General features: G+C 34.6%; 1 protein-coding gene and 1 long non-coding RNA gene across 2 annotated transcripts in view; one reads left to right on the top strand and one right to left on the bottom strand.

The window, feature by feature from the left end:
* Positions 1 to 8,590: 8,590 nt before the first annotated feature.
* The window catches only part of LOC108531863 (uncharacterized), a 59,979-nt gene continuing 48,059 nt past the window's right edge, over positions 8,591 to 20,510 (top strand). Inside the window, exons 1-2 of the long non-coding RNA XR_001886305.1 lie at positions 8,591 to 8,662; positions 10,745 to 10,893. This is a non-coding gene — a long non-coding RNA (uncharacterized LOC108531863). The remainder of the gene's footprint in view (positions 8,663 to 10,744; positions 10,894 to 20,510) is intronic.
* STPG2 (sperm tail PG-rich repeat containing 2) overlaps positions 10,776 to 20,510 on the bottom strand; it is a 669,788-nt gene continuing 660,053 nt past the window's right edge. Inside the window, exons 13-14 of the mRNA XM_017875498.1 lie at positions 16,867 to 17,013; positions 10,776 to 10,868 (exon numbers count right to left, since the gene is read on the bottom strand). Coding sequence (XP_017730987.1) covers positions 16,870 to 17,013 — 144 coding nt within the window. The 3' untranslated portion in view covers positions 10,776 to 10,868; positions 16,867 to 16,869. The remainder of the gene's footprint in view (positions 10,869 to 16,866; positions 17,014 to 20,510) is intronic.

The following is a 20,510-nucleotide window of genomic DNA, read 5'->3' as shown; positions in this document are numbered from 1 at the left end:
GTATAGTTTGAAGTCAGGTAGCGTGATGCCTCCAGCTTTGTCCTTTTGACTTAGGATTGTCTTGGCAATGCGGGCTCTTTTTTGGTTCCATATGAACTTTAAAGCAGTTTTTTCCAATTCTGTGAAGAAACTCATTGGTAGCTTGATGGGGATGGCATTGAATCTATAAATTACCTTGGGCAGTATGGCCATTTTCACGATATTGATTCTTCCTATCCATGAGCATGGTATGTTCTTCCATTTGTTTGTGTCCTCTTTTATTTCATTGAGCAGCGGTTTGTAGTTCTCCTTGAAGAGGTCCTACACATCCCTTGTAAGTTGTACTCCTAGATATTTTATTCCCTTTGAAGCACTTGTGAATGGGAGTTCACTCATGATTTGGCTCTCTGTTTGTCTGTTATTGGTGTATAGTAATGCTTGTGGTTTTTGCACATTGATTTTGTATCCTGAGACTTTGCTGAAGTTGCTTGTCAGCTTAGGGAGATTTGGGGCTGACACGATGGGGTTTTCTAAATATGCAATCATGTCATCTGCAAACAGGGATAATTTGACTTCCTTTTTTTCTAACTGAATATCCTTTATTTCTTTCTCCTGCCTGATTGCCCTGGCCAGAACTTCCAACACTATGTTGAATAGGAGTGGTGAGAGAGGGAATCCCTGTCTTGTGCCAGTTTTCAAAGGGAATGCTTCCAGGTTTTGCCCATTCAGTATGATATTGGCTGTGGGTTTGTCATAAATAGATCTTATTATTTTGAAATATGTCCCATCAATACCTACTTTATTGATAGTTTTTAGCCTGAAGGGTTGTTGAATTTTGTCAAAGGCCTTTTCTGCATTTATTGAGATCATCATGTGGTTTTTGTCTCTGGTTCTGTTTATATAATGGATTACATTTATTGATTTTCAGCATTGAACTTTTATCTCCCCTATGACATCATCCACTAAGATGACGATAAATACAACTTCAGATCTTTTATTATTTGACTGTAGAGAAAATTATATATTTAAGTACCAAGGTAAAGTGAATACAGTTGATCATTTAGATCTACCTCACATGATGATAAACTTATAATCTTCAGAGTATATGTCATTCTGGATATCTAAGTTATCTAGATAGCTGAGCTGTAAATATTGAGTAAAACATTTAATTGTTTTCAATGAATACATTTCTTAACTCTATTATGCATTTTACTGTTAGTAGAAGATATTTAATAAAATTTACCTAACACAATAGTCATTGGTATATAATAGTTGATTTTAAATAGAAAAATATGATTTTAGACACAGATAGGTAACAGAGAGATTTCATTTTAAGGGGAGCCCTGACCAAGATATGCGTTCTGAGTTTTGCTTTCTTGATATCAGTTTGATTTTAATCTGTTGCCTCATTATATAAGCTACCTTGTGAAAAAGCATGGGTTCTAATTGGTATAACATGAGTTCACGGATGTTATTTTCTATGTGGCATTTCTTTTCATACTGTCCAGAATAACTTATTCTTCACTCTGTTCAACATAATCATTCAAAATTTTGAACCCCTACAACTGAACATCATTGGCTCAAAGCTACTTCTGCCAACTTGCATCCTCTGTTCTCTATTAATTCTCTTGCTTTCAACAGGGCATGAAGAAAACATAATCCCTATCTTCTCAATAATTAGGTAAAAAAATAAAATTGGAGACTGCTTACTATAAATTCTACATATATACACATATATATATGCATGTTTGGGTATGTGTGTATATATATGAGTAATTCTGTGGACAAGAGTGTAAGCTTTTTCACTGGGCAAAAGCATCATGACATTGAATTGGGCAACGATTCATTGGATATGAAACCAAAGGCATAGAAAACAAAAGAAAAAAACAGACAAATTAGATTTCATGAAAATTTTTTAATGTATGCCTCTAAAGATAATATCAGAGTAAAAAGGCAACTCACAAGATGGGAGAAAATATTTGCAAATCATATATCTGATGAGGAATTAATATCTAGAACATTGCAAATAACTCCTAAAACTCAACAACAACAAAAAGCAACCTAATTTATATATCCAATAAGTAATTAATATCCAGAATATATAGAGAAGTCAAAAAATTCAACAACAAAAAACAAACAACCCACTCAAAAATAGACAGAGGAGTTGAATAGACTTCTCCAAAGAAGATATATGAATGACCAATAAGCACATGAAATGATACTTAACATCACCAATAATTAGAAAATGCAAATTAAGACTACAGTGAAATAGCAGCTCACACCCAATAGTATGGCTACTATGAAAATAACCAGAAAATAACAAGTGTTGGCAAGGATGTGGAGAAATTGCAACCCTTGTGCACTGTTGGTGGAAATGTAAAATAGTCTAGCCACTGTGGATAACAATATGGCAGTTACTCAAAAAATTAAAAATAAAATTACTATGTGATCTAGCAAATCCACCTCTGGATATATATCCAAAAGAAAATACAGCATCAAAGAGATATTTGTACAATCACATACATAGCTGCATTATTCACAATAGCTAAAATGGGGAAGCAGACCAAGTGTCCATTATTAATTTATGGATAAGCAAAATGTGATATATACATACAATGGAAAATTTCACCTTATAAGAGAAGGAAATTCTGACATATTTCATGTCAGAATTGGTGAACTTTGAGGACATTATTCTGTGTGATATAAACCAGTCACAAAAGGACAAATAAATGTATGATTCCACTTATATAAAGTACCTAGAGTAGTCAAATTCATAGAGACAAAAAGTAGAATGGTGGTTGCCAGCGGTTAAAGTTTGGATATAGAGTTTCAGGATTACAAAATAAGTTATAAAGATGGATGGTGGTTATGGTTGTACAGCATTATAAATGTCTTTAATCCCACTGAATTGTACACTTAGAATGGTTAAGATGGCAAATTTTATGTTGTATGTAACTTATATTAAAATTGGGAGTAAAAAATGCCTCCAACATTTTCTTAATGCGTGACATTTATGAGATTCTAGGTATAACTAACTTCAGGGATTATACTTGACCTACATAAATAAATATGGTCAATCTCTCTATATAATTTTTATATAAATGGTCAATATTAAATGTCATTATAATTTCTTAGCATAGTTACATTTTCCATTTCTGGAGGCTTATTAATAAATCCCATACCAAATTTAGGTATACTCATTGGGAAAGTCTGATTTTAAATAATGGAAAATTTTACAGATAAAATATACTTTCAGCAGTCTTGGAGACATCTCAAAGAGGTAAGTAATCATTTTTCAGAACTGTTAATAGCTGTTGATTGGGAGAAATATACTATAGCAATATGCCATTAAAGCAAAACAAAACAAAACAAAAAGTATCTTTAAAATCAGATACAGAATTACAAGTCACAAGGGAAGACCGATCAAATTTTAGTTTCTGTTTGAAATTTAGTTGCTTCTCACAGGGGGAACTCTAAATAACATGCACTAGTGTGAATAAGAGAAGGGATTTATTTATGTCACTGAAGTTAATTATAAACCAGGGAAATATAGGAAGAGTCTGACACTGTAACAGTAATGACATAAATCTCGATAGTGTCCACATAATGAGTCATTCTGCTCATGAAATCGCTTTTGTAATAACATTTAGTATTCTTAAAGTTAACACATTAAGCAAAGGCTAAATTGGTCAGTAACACTAACAGACCATAGATGACTTAAAATATTCCTATTCAATTCAGTAGCAAGAAAACAAATCCAATTAAAAAACAGGCAAATGACCTGAATAGATATTTCTCAAAATAAAGCATACAAATGGCCAAAAAGCATATGAAAAAAATGCTCACTATCATTAATCATTAGGAAAATTCAATTTTAAACCATAATGAGATATCATCTCACACCTGTTAGAATGGCTATTATCAAAAAGATGAAAGACAACAAATGTTGGTGAGGATAGAAAAACGAGGACCCATGAACACTGTTGGTGGGAGTGTTAATTAGTACAATTATTATGGAAAACAGTATGGAGATTACTCGAAAAATTAAAAATAGAACTATCATATGACCCAGCAATCACATTAGTGGGTATATATCCAAAGAAAATAAAATCAGTATGTGGAAGAGATATCTGCACCCCCATGTTTATTCCAGCATTATTCACAATAGCCAAGATAATGGAATTAGCCTAAGTATCCATTAACGGATGAATGGATAAAGGAAATGGGTTATGTATACACAATGGCATACCACTGAGCTTTAAAAAAGAAGGAAATCCTATCATTTGCAATAACATAGATGAACCTGAAAGATACTACATTAAGTGAAATAAACCAGGCACAGAAAGACAAATATCACATGATCTCACTTTATGTAGAATATTAAAAAGTCATGCTCATAGAAACAAAGTAGAATGGTGGTTTCCATGGGCTGCAGGAGAGAGGCTGGGAGATATTGGTCAAAGGATCTAAAATTTCATATAGATAGAAGGGATAAGTTCAAGAAATCAATTTGTATATGATAACTATAGTTAATAACAGTTTATTATATTCTTAAAATCAAAGGTGAATACACTCAAGTGTTTTCACCACAAAATGCAAATATGTAAGGTAATGCATATGTACAATTTTATTTTTTCAATTAAAACATGAATGAATTTAATTTAAAAAGAAGGTGGTGTTCAGTGGATTATGAGTATATGGAGAAGGGGAAGATGTTGGTTAAAGTTTTGGTTAGAAAGGATGAATAAGTTCTGGAGCTCTATTGTACAGCATCGTGACTACAGTTAATGATAATGTATATTTGACAATTTCTAAGAGACTAGATCTGAAATGTTTTCACCACACACACATACACACATTAACTGTGAGGTGATGGATATATATATATATGTATATATATTTTTTTTGGGGGGGTGGTCAGAGTCTTGCTCTGTCGCCCAGGCTGGAGTGCAATGGCATGATCCCGGCTCACTGCAACCTCTGCCTCCCAGGTTCACACCATTCTCCTGCCTCAGCCTCCCAAGTAGCTGGGACTACAGGTGCCCACCACCACACCCGGCTAATTTTTTTGTATTTCTAGTGGAGACTGGGTTTCACTGTGTTAGCCAGGATGGTCTTGATCTCCTGACCTTGTGATCCGCCCACCTCTGTCTCCCAAAGTGCTGGGATTATAGGCGTGAGCCACCGTGCCTGGCTGGTGATGGATATATTTACTGGCTTAATTAAGCCAGTGGCTTAATATTTACTGGCTTCATTTCATAATGTATACATACATCAAAACATCACATTGTACTCCAAAAATATACACTATTTTATTTGTCAATTATTCCTCCATAAAGCTGGAAATATAGAAGATAAAAAAATAAATAATATTCCTAGGGAATAAAACTGCTTCATCAAAATGAGCTGTGTAATTATCAAATAAGAGATGTGTTTTCTCAAAAAAATTGAATGTCAAGTGATAGTGATAATTCAGTTCAAAAAGATGAAAACAAACTAGCTGAAGCAAATAGGAGACTTACTGGAGGACATTACTGGAAAAGATCAATTGGTGGTAGAGGAAGGTTCCTGTCAGATATTTCTCTGTGTGTGTGTGTGTTTATTTAAGAGAGGGAAAGAGAGAGACAAGCAGAGAGGGCCAGGTAGGCAGGAAGGAAGGAAGGGAGAAGGGAGGGAGGCTGAGAGAGAGAGAGAGAGAGAGAGAGAGAGAGGATGTATTGAATAGCCAAAGCAATAGCTATAACAAACTTTTACTTATGGAGCAAAAATATAAAGGAAAATATAATGGAAATCAAATATAAACTGTAAATATATTTGAAATATCTAAATGTATGTAAATAACTTAAAATTACTATAAATGTGGGGGTTTCTTGTTTTGTTTTGTTTTTTGAGAGTCTCACTCTGTAGCCCAGGCTGGAGTGCAATGACATGATCTCGGCTCACTGCAACCTGTATCTCCCAGGTTCAAGTGATTCTCCTGCCTCAGCCTCACAAGTAGCTGAGAATACAGGCATGCGCCACCGCATCTGGCTAATTTTTGTATTTTTAGTAGATACGGGGTTTTACCATGCTGGCCAGGCTGGTCTGGAACTTCTGACCTCAGGTGATCTGCCCATCTCAGCCTCCCTAAGTGCTGGGATTACAGGTGTGAGCCACCCCATCTGGCCTATATATTTTAAAATACAGTAAAAAATAAAGGTCCACTCTAAACAACAAATAAATGTTGGAACATAATTTAGAAGGTGATACAGTTTGGCTGTGTCCCCACCCATATCTCTTCTTGAATTGTAACTCTCACAATTCTTACCTGTAGTGGGAGGGACCCAGTGGGAGGTGATTAAATTATGGGGGCAGGTCTTTCCTGTGCTTTTCTTGTGATAGTGAATGAGTCTCATGAGATCTGATGGTTTTAAAAATGGGAGTTTCTCTGAACAGGCTCTTTTTGCCTGCTGCTATCCATGTAAAATGTGACTTGCTCCTCCTTGCCCTCAGCCATGATTGTGAGACCTCCCCAGTCACGTGGAACTGTGAGTCCAGTTAAATCTCTTTATTTTGTAAATTGCCCAGTCTTGGATATATCTTTATCAGCAGCATAATGTACTAAAACAAAGGCCTACCCATGAAATTTTCTAATCAATGGCTTCATTTTGTGAGGGCTGACAGCATTCACATATGTGAGAGTAACCCAACCTACTCAGCTGTTTAAAATGAAGGGCACTTGGTATAATTGGAAACTAGCAAAATTCCACAAAACGATCAATTTGGTCAACAAATTAAATTTCATTTTCTGAATATTTTACTTTACAACTACGTTGCGAGCTTGTTTTTAGTTAACTGACTCTGGAAGCTGAGAGGAAACACATTCAGACAGCTAATTTCAATCATGAAAATGACAGATGTACGGCCTATACACTTTGGGTACTAAATCATTTTTCTAAGGAATAGATGCAAGGGCATTGAAACATATATAATGCACTTTGAAACAGACATTTTCCAATCCAACACCTTGCTCTGAGGGAGAGGGCTCTAAGGGATGACTAACTTGTTTCTGTTCTCCCTGAATATAGCCCCTTGGTTTATCATGTCTGATTCCTTAAGGTACAGGCACCATCTGAGCTTTTACGTCCTACCTGTGGAGAGACCCATTTTGTTATGCATGTAAGGGAGTGTCTAGAGCACATTAGTTAAGGTCATGCTACAACAAATAAATTTCTCAAATCTTAGTGGCTTAAATTTATTTCTTATTCTTGTAAAGTCCAGGATGTTATCCAAATGGTCATTCATGACCCAGCCTCCTTCCATTAGTGCTTCATTAGTGTATTTATTCAGTTGGAAGACAGAGTAAAAAGTGAATGAACTGTTGGAAGCTGCTTATAGGCTAAAGTTGGACTGGTATATGTCATTTCTGCTCGTATTTTACTGGCCATAACTCAATCATATTTTGCAAATAACTGTTAGGTGAAAAGGCAAACTGGTTTGGTTAACAAAAGCAAGTCTGCTCAATGGGGAGATACCAAAACTTTCCATAGTCATACAACTTTACTATATAATCAAACTGCTATAACTTTCCCTTTGAAAACAAAGAACACACAAATTTCATTCATGTAACTACTTGCACATTAAGTAATCCAACTGGTCATTTTATTATAGTTATGAAAAAGAAAGTGACTACCTGGACATAATTGAAAAAACTGGGTGATACCACTTGGATATTTGTTCCCTCCAAATCTCACGTTAAAATGTGACCGCCAATGTTGGAGGTGGGGCTAAGAAAGAGGTGTTGGGTTATGAGGGTGGATGCCTTGTGGATAGCTTGACGCCCTCCCCTTAGTAAAGAGTTCACAGGAGATCTGGTTATTTAAAGAGTATGGCACCTCTTCCCTCTCTCTCTTGCTCCCTCTCTTGTTGGCTCCCCTTTTGCCTTCTGCCATGATTGTAAGCTTCCTGAGGACTCACCAGAAGATGGTGGTAGCACAACATTTCCTAAACAGCCTGCAGAACCATGAGTCAAATAAACCTCTTTTCTTTATAAATTATCCAGTCCAGATAGTCTTATAACTATGAAAAACAGATTCACATCCTGGGAATAAAATATATTAATGGATCAGTATAATACTATTTTAGTTGTGTTGAATTTTGAACCGAAGAAGGCAGCTGTTCAGTATTTTTACAAACATTTTTGTCAAAGTTATGGAAATTAGCCATCCCTTTCAAACTTTCTAATTTGAAGCAATCACTGTGTTCTGCAGAATACATTCTCAGAGAATGGTTAAATCATTATCTCCCTTGGGATCTCTGGTTCCAAGCCTTTGAAAAAGGGGAAATTTTCCAGTTTTACAAAAGTTAATTGCCAGTGACTGGTCTACACGGACATGATTAGGAATGCAAAATGGGGCATACCTGGGATCTCCTAACCATCCCAACTTAATCATTATTTTTATTACTTGTTTCCCTGTGAATTCTGTGTTATTAAAGCTGAACTGCTACATCATCGATTGTATTTTATAAATTGTTAAATTTCCCTGTTATCAATAATGTCACTTTTAGTTCAATTAGCTGAGTTTTCTTTGCCTCAATATGTTCCAACTTCAGAATTGTTTGCTCTTTTTTCACAGAGGAAATGTCTTTTGAAAGCTTTACTGACTCCAGGTAGATTTCTTCCAACAATTTCTTGCTTCTTGTGGTAAGTTTGTTCCAGAGAAAGATTAATAGTCTAAGACCCTCTATCTTATTCATATTTTAATAATATATAATGTTTTCATAGTCTTTCACGTTGTTTGATTTTATTTATATTTTACTCATCTTTCCAAAGAGATAAATATGTGTGTGTATATATATATATATACACATAAATATAATGTCCTTTTCTATTTTGAACACAAGTGAAATCAAAATAATATCTACCAGTCGTATATCTCTTTCTGTACTGTCTCACATATAAAATGATACGTCAGAATATAACAGAAAGGCTAATCCATTATAAAAACAAGATGTCATTCATTACTCTCTGAACAATCCAAAGACATTTCAAACAATAACTAAATGCTTTATCACCTATTAAAATACCACTCAGGCGATTACACTCGATCATAGTCTATATAACACACTCAACGTGGCATTGTATTTCCTAGTGATAAGAAGTTTAATATTATTTTGTCATAACAGTAGTATGAAAATTTATGTATTTTTACTAGTTCTGGTTTAGAAAATGTTAATATGTAAGAAGATTATAGACATAAGAATTATTCTACTGAATAATTAAAACATTGTCTTAAAAGTTGACTGGCAATTCTCTCCCACGTTCTGAATTTTCATTTTTCTATTCTTTATTCATGAACAAGTTTTGCATATTATGTAACATATTATAGAGGAAAAGAATTAAAATAAGAAGGTAAAATCATCCTATAAGGTTTGTGTTTTTTTTTTGTTGTTGTTGTTGTTTTTTTTTTTAAAGAATACATGCAAGGGTGTTGCAACACATGTAATGCACGTCAAATACTCTTGGTTGTCTGAGTTTTCTGCAACAAGAACTATATTTTGTATGGTTCATATGACATATAAAAAGGTAATTTACAAAAGAAATACTATAGGGATGATAGAAACCTTGGGGATCATGTACCTAGAGCTTAACTATATCACATAAATACCTATAGAAAAATACAGGTTTCAGGACCCATTTCAGAGTACAGGCAATACTAGGTGGAGAGTTGTTAGATGTTGGAAAACTGTGTTATTCTACCACCTCACTTGGTAATTGTGAAACATCCTCTATGTTTGACATCTACTGATCTAATATACCAACTGCTTCATTTTGGAGCCATAGAACAAAGAACTAGGTGATTAACTAGTTAGTTTAGGGTTATGTAACTAGGAGATGAGCTCAAAGTCTCCTCTCCATCAACCACCAGTTCTGTGCTGTTTTCACAATTCAATTCAATTCAATTCATCCAATTCAATGGAAGAGCAAGTATTTATTGGCCATTTGGGGGGGTTTTATTGTTCCAATCTTGAATTTTAGGCACATTAATGGATATTTTAGATACAGTTTTCTTAAATCAGAATACATTGAAAATTTCAGGAGCACTTGAATATTTTAGAATTATGTTAATTTTAGATTGCTCGCATAAATCCACTTTCATCAATGAAGTTTCCATAGCATTTGTTAAAATTTCAAAGAGGATATGCTCCTCTAGAAACATTATATACTATTGATAAATCCTTATCTCCAACTAATTTGTTTTACTAGACCATGTTAGAAGTAGAGCATTAATGCCAAATATTTTGGGATGTGATATTTAAATTTACCCATCTTCCCCAAATATGTAGGCTATTGAAGATAATTCAGTATATTGCGACAGTTTAATCATTTTTTTCTTTGCTTTCCTATTTGCACATAAAAGTTATACAAAGTAAAACATACTGAATATTCCTTTTATGATTTTTATATACTACTTTTAGCATTTCAGAGAAATGAAGAGTAAGAAAATAAGTCAAGGGAATAACACATATGCATAATAACGTCATTCACTTTGTTTCAGCATGCCTGGTATTTGGAAAGTAATTGCATTCTCTGGTTAGAGAATGAGACTCTAAAGTGAAAAAGAAAGGCTTTTCATCAGATGTCTTTATTCAGCATTATATTTTATATGGATGCATCAGTAGTATATGCTTAGAAAGAATGCAATGAATATATATACTGCTTTTGTAATAGGAAAATTTTTCTGAGAAAACAAATATCATATAAGAACAGATTTTCTATCCCTAGATGTTAGAAGAGCAATTATGTTCCTGTGAGCAGCTGATGGAGGACATCATCAACATGGAAGTACTTCTTTGTGAGAGAAGTGTCAGCTTACCTTTATATTAATAGATATTACCTTTGGGTATATCTGTGGGAAAAGAAAAGCTGTTTCAGTAAGTGATATCTCTATTGTACTTCTCCACCTAAGTCAAAATATTCTTTCAGATGGCTTCTCTAGTTAAGGTACTTCCAATAAAAAAGATATAAAATTTCACAGAATACTCTTTTCTTCTAACCAAATTAATGTCAGAATTATGACATAATTCTGGCTTCTGTATGTATTTATTGTCCTTTTGACTCTGCTGAAGATTTGAGTAGTTAAAGGCATATATAGAAGTATATATTCTTCAATTGTTTAGACATTACATCATGATGATAGTGAGTCTAATAAGATAAAATGTTACCGACAGAGCAAAAAAGAAATGGAAATCAATTAAGCTGTTAAAATTTTCACAATATAATTTAATACATTATTTTCTCCACTGACAGATATTTTGAGAATAAAAATCTTTTACAACAATTTAGTTATAAAATAAACTTGTAACACATTAGAGGCTCTACTAGATATTATCTTAGCAGAAATACCTGTTTTTCACTAAGCTTCAGGTATGTGAGACTACCTATATGAAAATATTTTATGTTGATGTCCATTATGACTAGGAACAGTTGAAGAAAATGTGGCTTGACCCAAGGGCAAACCTGTGAATCGCAGAGAATTTTTTCTGGCTGTATCACTTTTACTACATTTTTTTTTTATTCATATGGTTACTCTTTCCCCATTTTCAATCATCCAACACTCTTCTATTGTCTAGCTTGTTCTTCCTTCATGCAAACATAATTAGAGCTGATAACAGCTATTTTAACATGTTAACTCACTCATTTTCTTTAGAGTTGGTGTAGTAGCTCAACCAAGCATTAAACTTCTCTCTCATTGTAGAATAAAATTGTTTTTAATTAAAGTTAATTAAAGTAGGGAGACTCCAAATGACATCATATTTACTGAAATGCAGAATAATTCTGAATGCAACTCTGGTAGCTTTTTGAGGGTCTTCAGTGGTAATAGTAGGAGAGTGTAGAAACAGAAAAGATAGACTTGGGACTTTGTGTCCATCTGTAATGGTAAAGTTAGACAGGGGGCTAGTCTGGCTTTGTCTGCTGAAGGCTTATTTAACAGAGGGCTTGGAATGTGAGTGAGCATGCCTGGAATACTAAAGCATTTCTAAGGGCTTATTTTGTGTGACACTATGAAAAAATAGTTAAATAATGAAACACACAACCTTAACATATTCTTAGTTTCTAATGTGACAATGGTAATTCTCAAAAGATAAATCTGTAAGTAAGTTTAATAAATAAATATATTTTCTTAAAAATGGTGTGTGCTTTTTATAGAATTATGAGCAAATAGTTACATGGCAGGATACCTCATGTCTAGGATATATTCTTTTTTAATTGTAACTATTCATTGAAGCTATAGGATTTCATAAATTGAGAGATGAAAGGAAAGGAGCTTGACAAACTGGTAAAAAAATTCAGACATGGCAAAGAATAACTTGTTGCAGGCCATACAATAAATAAAATCTATAGAATTTATTTCTGTTTAAACCTATTTAACTGAATGGAAAACTATACAGACAACCAGGTTTTGAAGGGCCAGAAATTTGGTGAGAGTAGTGAGGCAGGTGTAATACTGAGGTGAGCCTTACATTTCCCTTGAGGAATCTTTTATTTTCTAAATAGCACAAGGCCAAAAGACCAAGAAGACAGCCACAAGGCAGATAAAAACCTAAGCTAAGATTTTGGCCTTATCGGGATCTCTAAAGATAAAACTTGTAGTTTAAAAAAGCAGGATGTCAAGAAACCAAATTACAAAGAAAAAGGGAGAAGAATAAGGGAATTCTAGCATCGTGTCATATTCCTCCTTAAGACATTTGCTAAATTTTATCTGGTATAGGGATAACAGGATATCAAATGGAGTCAAGAGTAGCAGATAAAGGTATGGGCAGCAAAACGGGGTATTTGGCAGTTTCCCAGGATGGAAGAAGAAAAAATTGGAGAAGGGACTCTAGTTAATATCCCTGACTTCCTATTATTAATAGAATAAAAGAAGGTTATACTCTAAAAATGTAGGTAACAAGAATTATATCAACTCTTAACAAAAATGTGAAACTCAGCTCCAGACAAGCACAACCCCACACTGGAAAAGCAGGTCTGCCCCATATTTAAGGTACCTGAGAAAAATCTAAAGGAAATCCTCCCTGAAGGAAGAAAATATGAGACAAAATATCATATTATACCTATAATTTTTCATTAGCAATATTCTACATGTGATCAAACTTAGTAGGCATGTCAGAAGTCAGTATCAAAAAACAGAAAACTAAAACATAATATAAGCAGATCCAAAGGTGAATTAGAGTTGGAGATATCTATCATAGATTTTAAAATAACAAAGAATAAAATGCTTAACAAAATTGTTAGCAAGATCAAGAATCTCACTATGTAACTGGAATTTATACATAGTAACCCAATGGAAATTACAGAACTGAAAATGTTAACATTTAAATTAAGAATGCAATAGATGTGTTTAAACAGTTAAAGAGAGGATTTTTGAACTAAGGAGAGATTATTATAAAATATACAGACTGAAGTTCAAAACGAAAGAGAATCTATAATATACAAAAGAGCATACAAGACACATGAGACACAATTTAATATCTGTAATTGTATTTGTATAATAAAAGAAGAGAGAAATGTTAAGGAAGCAATATTTGAAAAGATAATAGGTGAGAAACTTTCAGAGCCAATAGAAAGACATCAACCCACACAATCCAGAGCATTAACAAACACCAAGGAGAATTGGGGCAGGAGGTAGGAAAATCTAAAAGCATTAGAGTAAAACTGACCTTTTTTAAATGCATAAAAAAGTTGTAAAAGCAGTCAAATAAATAAAAGACATTATCTTCAAAGGAAAGACACTTCATTAGAAACTATGGAGGTCAGAAAACAATAGAATGACATTTTGTAAATGCTCAAAGAAAATATGCCAAACTGTACTTGTTTATTCAGCAAAAATATCCTTCAAAAAGGGAAATTAAGTAAAGATGTTTTCAGCCAAACAACTGAGAAAACTCATCAACAGCAAACCTGTGCAAACATACATATTCAAAGGAGTTCATTAGACAGAAGAGTAATGATCTAAAGAGAAGCACAGAAACAAAAGAAGGAAAGAAGAACAATGAAATCATTAAATATGTGGGTAAATCAAAATAAAAATAACCTAAGTAGGCCAAGTGCAGTGGCTCACACCTGTAATCCCAGCACTTTGCAAGGCTCAGGTGGGCAGATCACAAGGTCAGGAGATTGAGACTATCCTAGCTAACATGGTGAAACCCCGTCTCTATTATTAAGCATACCAACTTTTAATTCAAAATTGCTTCATAATGCAATTTGACCAAAAAAGTCTACATGCTAAAATAAGATATAATCCTACAACAACTGACTAAAGTAACATTACAAAAAATTATTCATATTAAAAAGATAGGTTAATTAAAAGCAACTCACCTGATTAAGGTAACTATTTTATCTTGTTATTAAAGGCAAATGAAAAACAGGCTTTATAAAAATGTAAAGATCATGTACTGGCTATTCCTGACCAGATTAGCACTTATCTCTAGAAGAATGCAGATTGTCTTCTATTATAATCTGTTAATTACACCTTGGGGCCATAAACACAACCAATTTCTAGAAGAGGGATACAAATATATTGCTTTGAGGAAAGAAAAATGTATCCTGACCAAGGGATTGTTTATGGCAGTTAATTAATGGATTGTAAAAATGTAGTAACCATATAACTCGGGGAGGACAGGTATACTCACTGATACGGTTTGACTCTGTGTTCCCACCCAAATCTCATCTCAAATTGAAATCCCCATGTATCAACAGAGGGACCTGGTGGGAGCTGATTGGATGATGGGTGCGGTTTCCCCCATGCTGTTCTCATGATACTGACTGAGTTCTCATGAGATCTGATGGTTTTATAAGTGTTGGCAGTTCCTCTTCCCTCTCTCTTTTCTGCCACATTGTGAAGAAGGTACTTGCTTCTCTTTTGCCTTCCACCATGATTGTAAGTTCCCTGAGGCCTCCCCAGCCATGCTGAACTGTGAATCAGTTAAAACTCTTTCCTTTATAAATTACCCAGTCTCAGGTACTTCTTTATAGCAGTGTGAAACTGGACAGTAAATTGGTACAAGAAGTGGGGTACTGCTATAAAGATAACCTGAAAATGTGGAAGCAACTTTGGAACTGAGTAACAGGCAGAGGTTGGAATAGTCTGGAGGGCTCAGAAGAAGACAGGAAGATAAGAAAAAGTTTGGAACTTCCTAGAAACTTGTTAAATGGTTTTGACCAAAATGCTGATAGTGATGTGGACAATGAAGTTTAGGCTGAGGTAGTCTCAGATGGAGATGAGGAACTTATTGGGAACTGGAGTAAAGATCATTCTTGCTGTGCTTTAGCAAAGTAACTGGCAGAATTTTGTTCCTGCCCTGGAAATCTATGGAACATTGAACTTAAGAGAGATGACCTAAAATTGTAACTTATATTTAAAAGGGAAGTGGAGCATAAAAGTTTGAAAAATTTACAGCCTTACCATGTGGTAGAAAAGAAAAATCTATTTTCTGGGGAGAAATTAAAGCCAGCTGCAGAGATATGCATAAGTAATAAGGAGCCAAATGTTAATGGCCAAGAAAATTGGGAAAATGTCTCCAGGGCATGTCAAGAGACCTTGGTGGCCACCCCTGCCATCACAGGCCTGGAGGCCTAGGAGGGAAAAAATGGTTCTGTGGGCTGGTTTTCAGGGATTCCACTGCTCTGTCCGGCCTCAGGGTATGGTGTCTGTGTGCCAGCTGCTTCAGCTTCAGCCGTGGCTAAAAGGGGCAAGTTATGGTTCAAACTGTTGCTTCAGAGGGTGCAAGCTCCAAGATTTGGTGGTTTACGTGTAGTGTTGGGCCTGAGGGTGCACACAAGTCAAGAATTGCAGTTTGGGAACCTCTGCCTAGATTTCAGAGGATGTATGGAAATGCCTGGATGTCCAGGTAGAAGTCTTTCACAGTGTCAGAGCCCTTTTAGAGAATCTCTGCTAAAGCAGTGTGGAAGGGAAATGTGGGATTGGAGCCCTCTCACAGAGTCCCCACTAGTGAATTTTCTAGTGGAGCTGTGAGAAGAAAGCCACCCTTCTCCAGACCCCAGAATAGTAGGTCTACTAACAGCTTGCACTCTGCAGCTAGAAAAGCTGCAGGCACTCAACACCAGTCAGTGAAGGAGCTGCCCAAGGCTGTGGGAGTCCCCTGCCCATTGCATCAGCATGCCCTGGATGTAAGACATGGAGTCAAAGGAGATTATTTTGTAGCTTTAGGATTTAATCACTGCCCTGTTGGCTTTCAGACTTGCATGGGGCCTATAGCCCCTTGGTTTTGGCCAATTTCTCCCATTTGAAATGGGAGCATTTATCTAGTGCCTGTCCCCACATTGTATCTTAGTAACTAACTTGCTTTTGATTTTACAAGCTCACAGGTGGAAGGGACTTGCCTTGTCTCAGATAGACATTGGACTATGGGCTTTTGAGCTAATGCTGAAGTAAGAGTTTGGGGGACTGTTGGGAAAGTAAGATTTGTTTTGAAATGTAAAAAGACATAAGATTTGGGAGGGTCCCAGTGGTAGAATAATATGGTTTGGCTCTGTGTCCCTACCCAAACTCATCTCAAACTATAATCCCCACATGTCAAAGGAGGGATCTGATGGGAGGTAATTGGATCATAGGGGTGATTTCCCCCATGCTGTTCTCATGATATTGACTGACTTCTCATGAGATCTGATGGTTTTATAAGTGTTTGGCAGTCCCTTTTCCTTCTCTCTTTTCTGCCACCTTGTGAAGAAGGTACTGGCTTCTCATTTGCCTTCCACCATGATTGTAAGTTTCCTGAGACCTCCCTAGTCATGTGAAAATGAGTCAATTAAACCTCTTTCCTTTATAAATTACCCAGTCTTGTGCAATTCTTCATATCAGTGTGAGAATGAACTGATACACTCACCATTTAGAAGATTCTATTTTGCCTCCTCGGTGTTTTGTTTGGCTTTTGTTCTAGAGTAGGAGTGTTTTCTCTATCAATGAAGAAAGAATTTGGCAGAGTTACATTAAATGTTCTCTTCAGAACAGTATGCCTTAAAAATGGACTGAGCTGTGGACATTAAAAAAAAGAATAGCATATTTTAATTGTATCATTCATGAACTTTGAAATATTATTTTAAATTAATCAATAATGAACTAATTAACTAAAAATAACTTGCCAAAACCATTTATTGGATATCCTTACATGTTTGGATTCCTAGGGCTAACATATATAACATGTAATTTAAAATATCCAAAAGTAAAAAAATAAAATAAACATATAAAAGTTATAAGTCATGAATCTTAATGCATGTTTAATATTCTTCTAAAAGACATATATATTTGGTAGAGGCAAAAACCTTTGATGAAATCTAAAATTTCTTTTAAAAAAGCAATGTGTACATTTTTGCATGTATTAATATCAAATATTTATATTTTGATATTTGATATATCAAATATCAAATAATAAATATTTTTATTCCCAAAATAAATCTTGCTTCCAATGAAAGCAGATACTGGCTTTCCAGATGTGCCTTCTCTCAGCATTTATTCTTTCAACAAATATTTGTTAAATGCATATTATCTGCCTATTTTCCTACTATTAACATGCAGTAACAAGATTAAATCAATTTACATCCACCATTCAACATACCAATGAAAACATCAAGAAAGACAAAAATTCAAAGGAACTTTTAAAACTAAAACAAACTCTTATTTCCATTGCTCTGAGGACTGTCCACCAAATTTCTTGTAAAAAGGAGCTGATTGAAGAACGAAATTAATGGAATAGTCATTCAATCAATATTTATTTGAGTGCTTCCTATGTGGTATGTACTAGTCCTGACATAGTTATTATCAATGCCCCTTTTTTTTTTTTTTTTTTTTTATCTTCTCCTCCACAAGAATGTCATATAATAGGATATATTAAAAAGTTAGAAATTGAGATGCATGGTTAGTAAGTACAAGTTGAGAATACTGCATTCTTAGATTTATAGTTTTTCATTGCCTGTCTTCATGTAATAGAATGAGAGTTACAGTTTTAAAGTCAGCTTCATGTGGAAAGATAATTCATATATCTCAGTAGAAATTTTGACCTGGACATTTTCAATGTCTGTGGACTTCAAAATGTTACCTCCCCTTTCTGAACTTAGGTTCCCACACTTTTCAAATGGAGTCAAAGTGATCTATTTTATATAGGTTTAGGGGTTATAATAATTGAGTTAAAGTATGGAAAGTAGTCCTTTATCTTGAAAAGGCAATATAGCTTAGTGGTTAAAAGCATGAGCCTTTCATTGGTTGAAACCCCACTCCTGCCATCTGCTTTCTGTGTATTCTTAAGCAACGTACTATCTCTGTGCTTTGGTTTTGTAGTTGTTGTTGTTTTTCTTGAGACAGGGTCTCACTCTGTTGCCCAGGCTGGAGTGCAGTGGCTCAATCTCAGCTCACTGCAGCCTCAGCCTCCCAGGCTCAAGCCCGGGATCCTCCCACCTCTGCCACTCAAGCAGCTGGGACTACAAGTATGCACCACCATACCCTGCTAGGTGCTTTGGTCTTTGCACTTGGAAAATGAAGATGCTAAAATAATATGATATTTTTATGAGGATTAAATGAGTTAATGTATAAAGCATATCAAGCATGGCCTATCAAAACCATATGTGTCTATTACTATTATCATCCTCCTCCTCCTCCTCATCTTGTGTAATGTCTCCCAATGAGTAAATATTTACATCAAATTAGTTAAAAATAAACTTTTATTCCTATAATTAGGGAAGTGGTAAATAGGGCAGTTAGAATTTGCCCTCGGTCCAGCAGTCCGTAAAGACAGTAAAAGTTCATTGAGGTAGATTATTTGAGCATATCATTAGGATAAAATTAAAAGGAACAGTATTTCCATGATCAGGGTGAGAGCGCAGAGCCAGGGCAATCCACATGTCCTACTGTTGGGAAGTTTTGGTTTTGCATAGATGCCTTCTTTTAATAGAATAAACAAACAGAAACACAATTCCAATGCAAACAACATATCCTAAAGGAAAGTAGCATTAATTTGAAGCTATATTGTAAAAAGTCACCAATACTTATTTATAATATGAACAAAAATAAGTTTCAGAAAAAATATAAAATTGGAACTGAAAAAAGTTTGTGAGGTAGTCCCTCAATCATTAAAAAAATCTAAAAAGAGCCTATCGAATAACTATGGAACTAAAGAGAAATATACATATAAGTCAAATCGCTTAGAAAAATAATACAAAAGAAAAAATCAACATTCATAAAATTACCCCCAAGCTTTAGTCATAATCCAAAATATTTCATGATTTATAGAAGGAAAACTGGGAAGCTTCCATTTATTCCCTCCTCCTTTTATTTATTCCATGAGTGAATATCAAGTGCCTATTATATATCAGGCACTGTACAAAAATCTAATAAAATTATCAGCCAAAAATACATAATCCCAGGTCTCATAAAATCTATTACCAATAATGAGATAATCATAAAATGCCTATAAAATCAAACATTGATAAGAACTCCCAAGAAGAGGTACACAGAGACAAAATAAGAAGAATGGGCCAAGTAAAGGAGATCAGAGGGTTCATTAAGGACATGACAATTGAATTGAAATCTGAAGTAAATACAAGACTTAATCAGGCAATGGTGGGGAATAGGGTTGGGGAGGCACTCCAGACTCAGAGATCAACACAGGCAAAGATCCTGTAGCATGTTGTAGTAACTGAAAGAACGCTAATAAGCCTAGAGTGGCATGGAGCATGGTAGACCTCATGAGGGATGGTGCCATAGACCTGTGTAGGGCATGTTAAGGATTCTGGTGATGACAAAAGTAATGAGAGGCCATTAAAGTTTATTACAAAGTTGGTAAGAGATTATTGCTTTTGGAAAATCACTTATTATCATATTTTACATTAATGTTTTTATTATATAAATATTAAATATCCTACATGCACTTATTTAACTACTAAAATAATTGTGTACTACTAATTTCAAAAGGAATTATTAATATTTATTTATATACATATTTTAAGTAAGAGTTACTCATCAAGATGTTTTCAGGTTAGAATTACCTTCTGGAGGCAGGAAAGACACTATAGACCAATGTTCACAGGGGAAGTATGGGTAAAATGAAAATGTGCAGGTTATCTACAAATAGACTACTGAGAGATTATAGAATGAGAAAAAGATCCAGGTTCAAGATTTTATGAACTCTCAAATTCATACCCAGATATGGGGTAGGATCCTATAAAAGAGATCAGAACATCAGACAGTGGTATGTTAGGAAAGCCAAGATAAGTGAGTGTATCTGTCTGGTTTTAAGATTTCAGTACTACTGAAAACTGAAGTGACAGAAATATGCCCATTATATTAAGAGAAATGGATATTAATTAATTTAGTTGAGGTAAATTAAAATGTATATAATCCATACTGGAGAATATTGAGAAGTGAAGGGAAAAGGAGAGGAGAAGAGAAGAGAGGAGAGGAGAGGAGAGGAGAGGAGAGGAGAGTAGAGGAGAAGGAAAGATGGAAAGAAAAGAAAAGAAAAAAGAAAAGAGAGAGAGA

The sequence above is a fragment of the Rhinopithecus bieti genome, unplaced genomic scaffold (genome assembly GCF_001698545.2).
Source record: "Rhinopithecus bieti isolate Rb0 unplaced genomic scaffold, ASM169854v2 scaffold_6708, whole genome shotgun sequence".
In the NCBI taxonomy this organism is placed as follows: Eukaryota; Metazoa; Chordata; class Mammalia; order Primates; family Cercopithecidae; genus Rhinopithecus; species Rhinopithecus bieti.
Note: the sequence above shows the minus strand (reverse complement) of the source record. Positions and strands in the feature narration are given on the sequence as shown.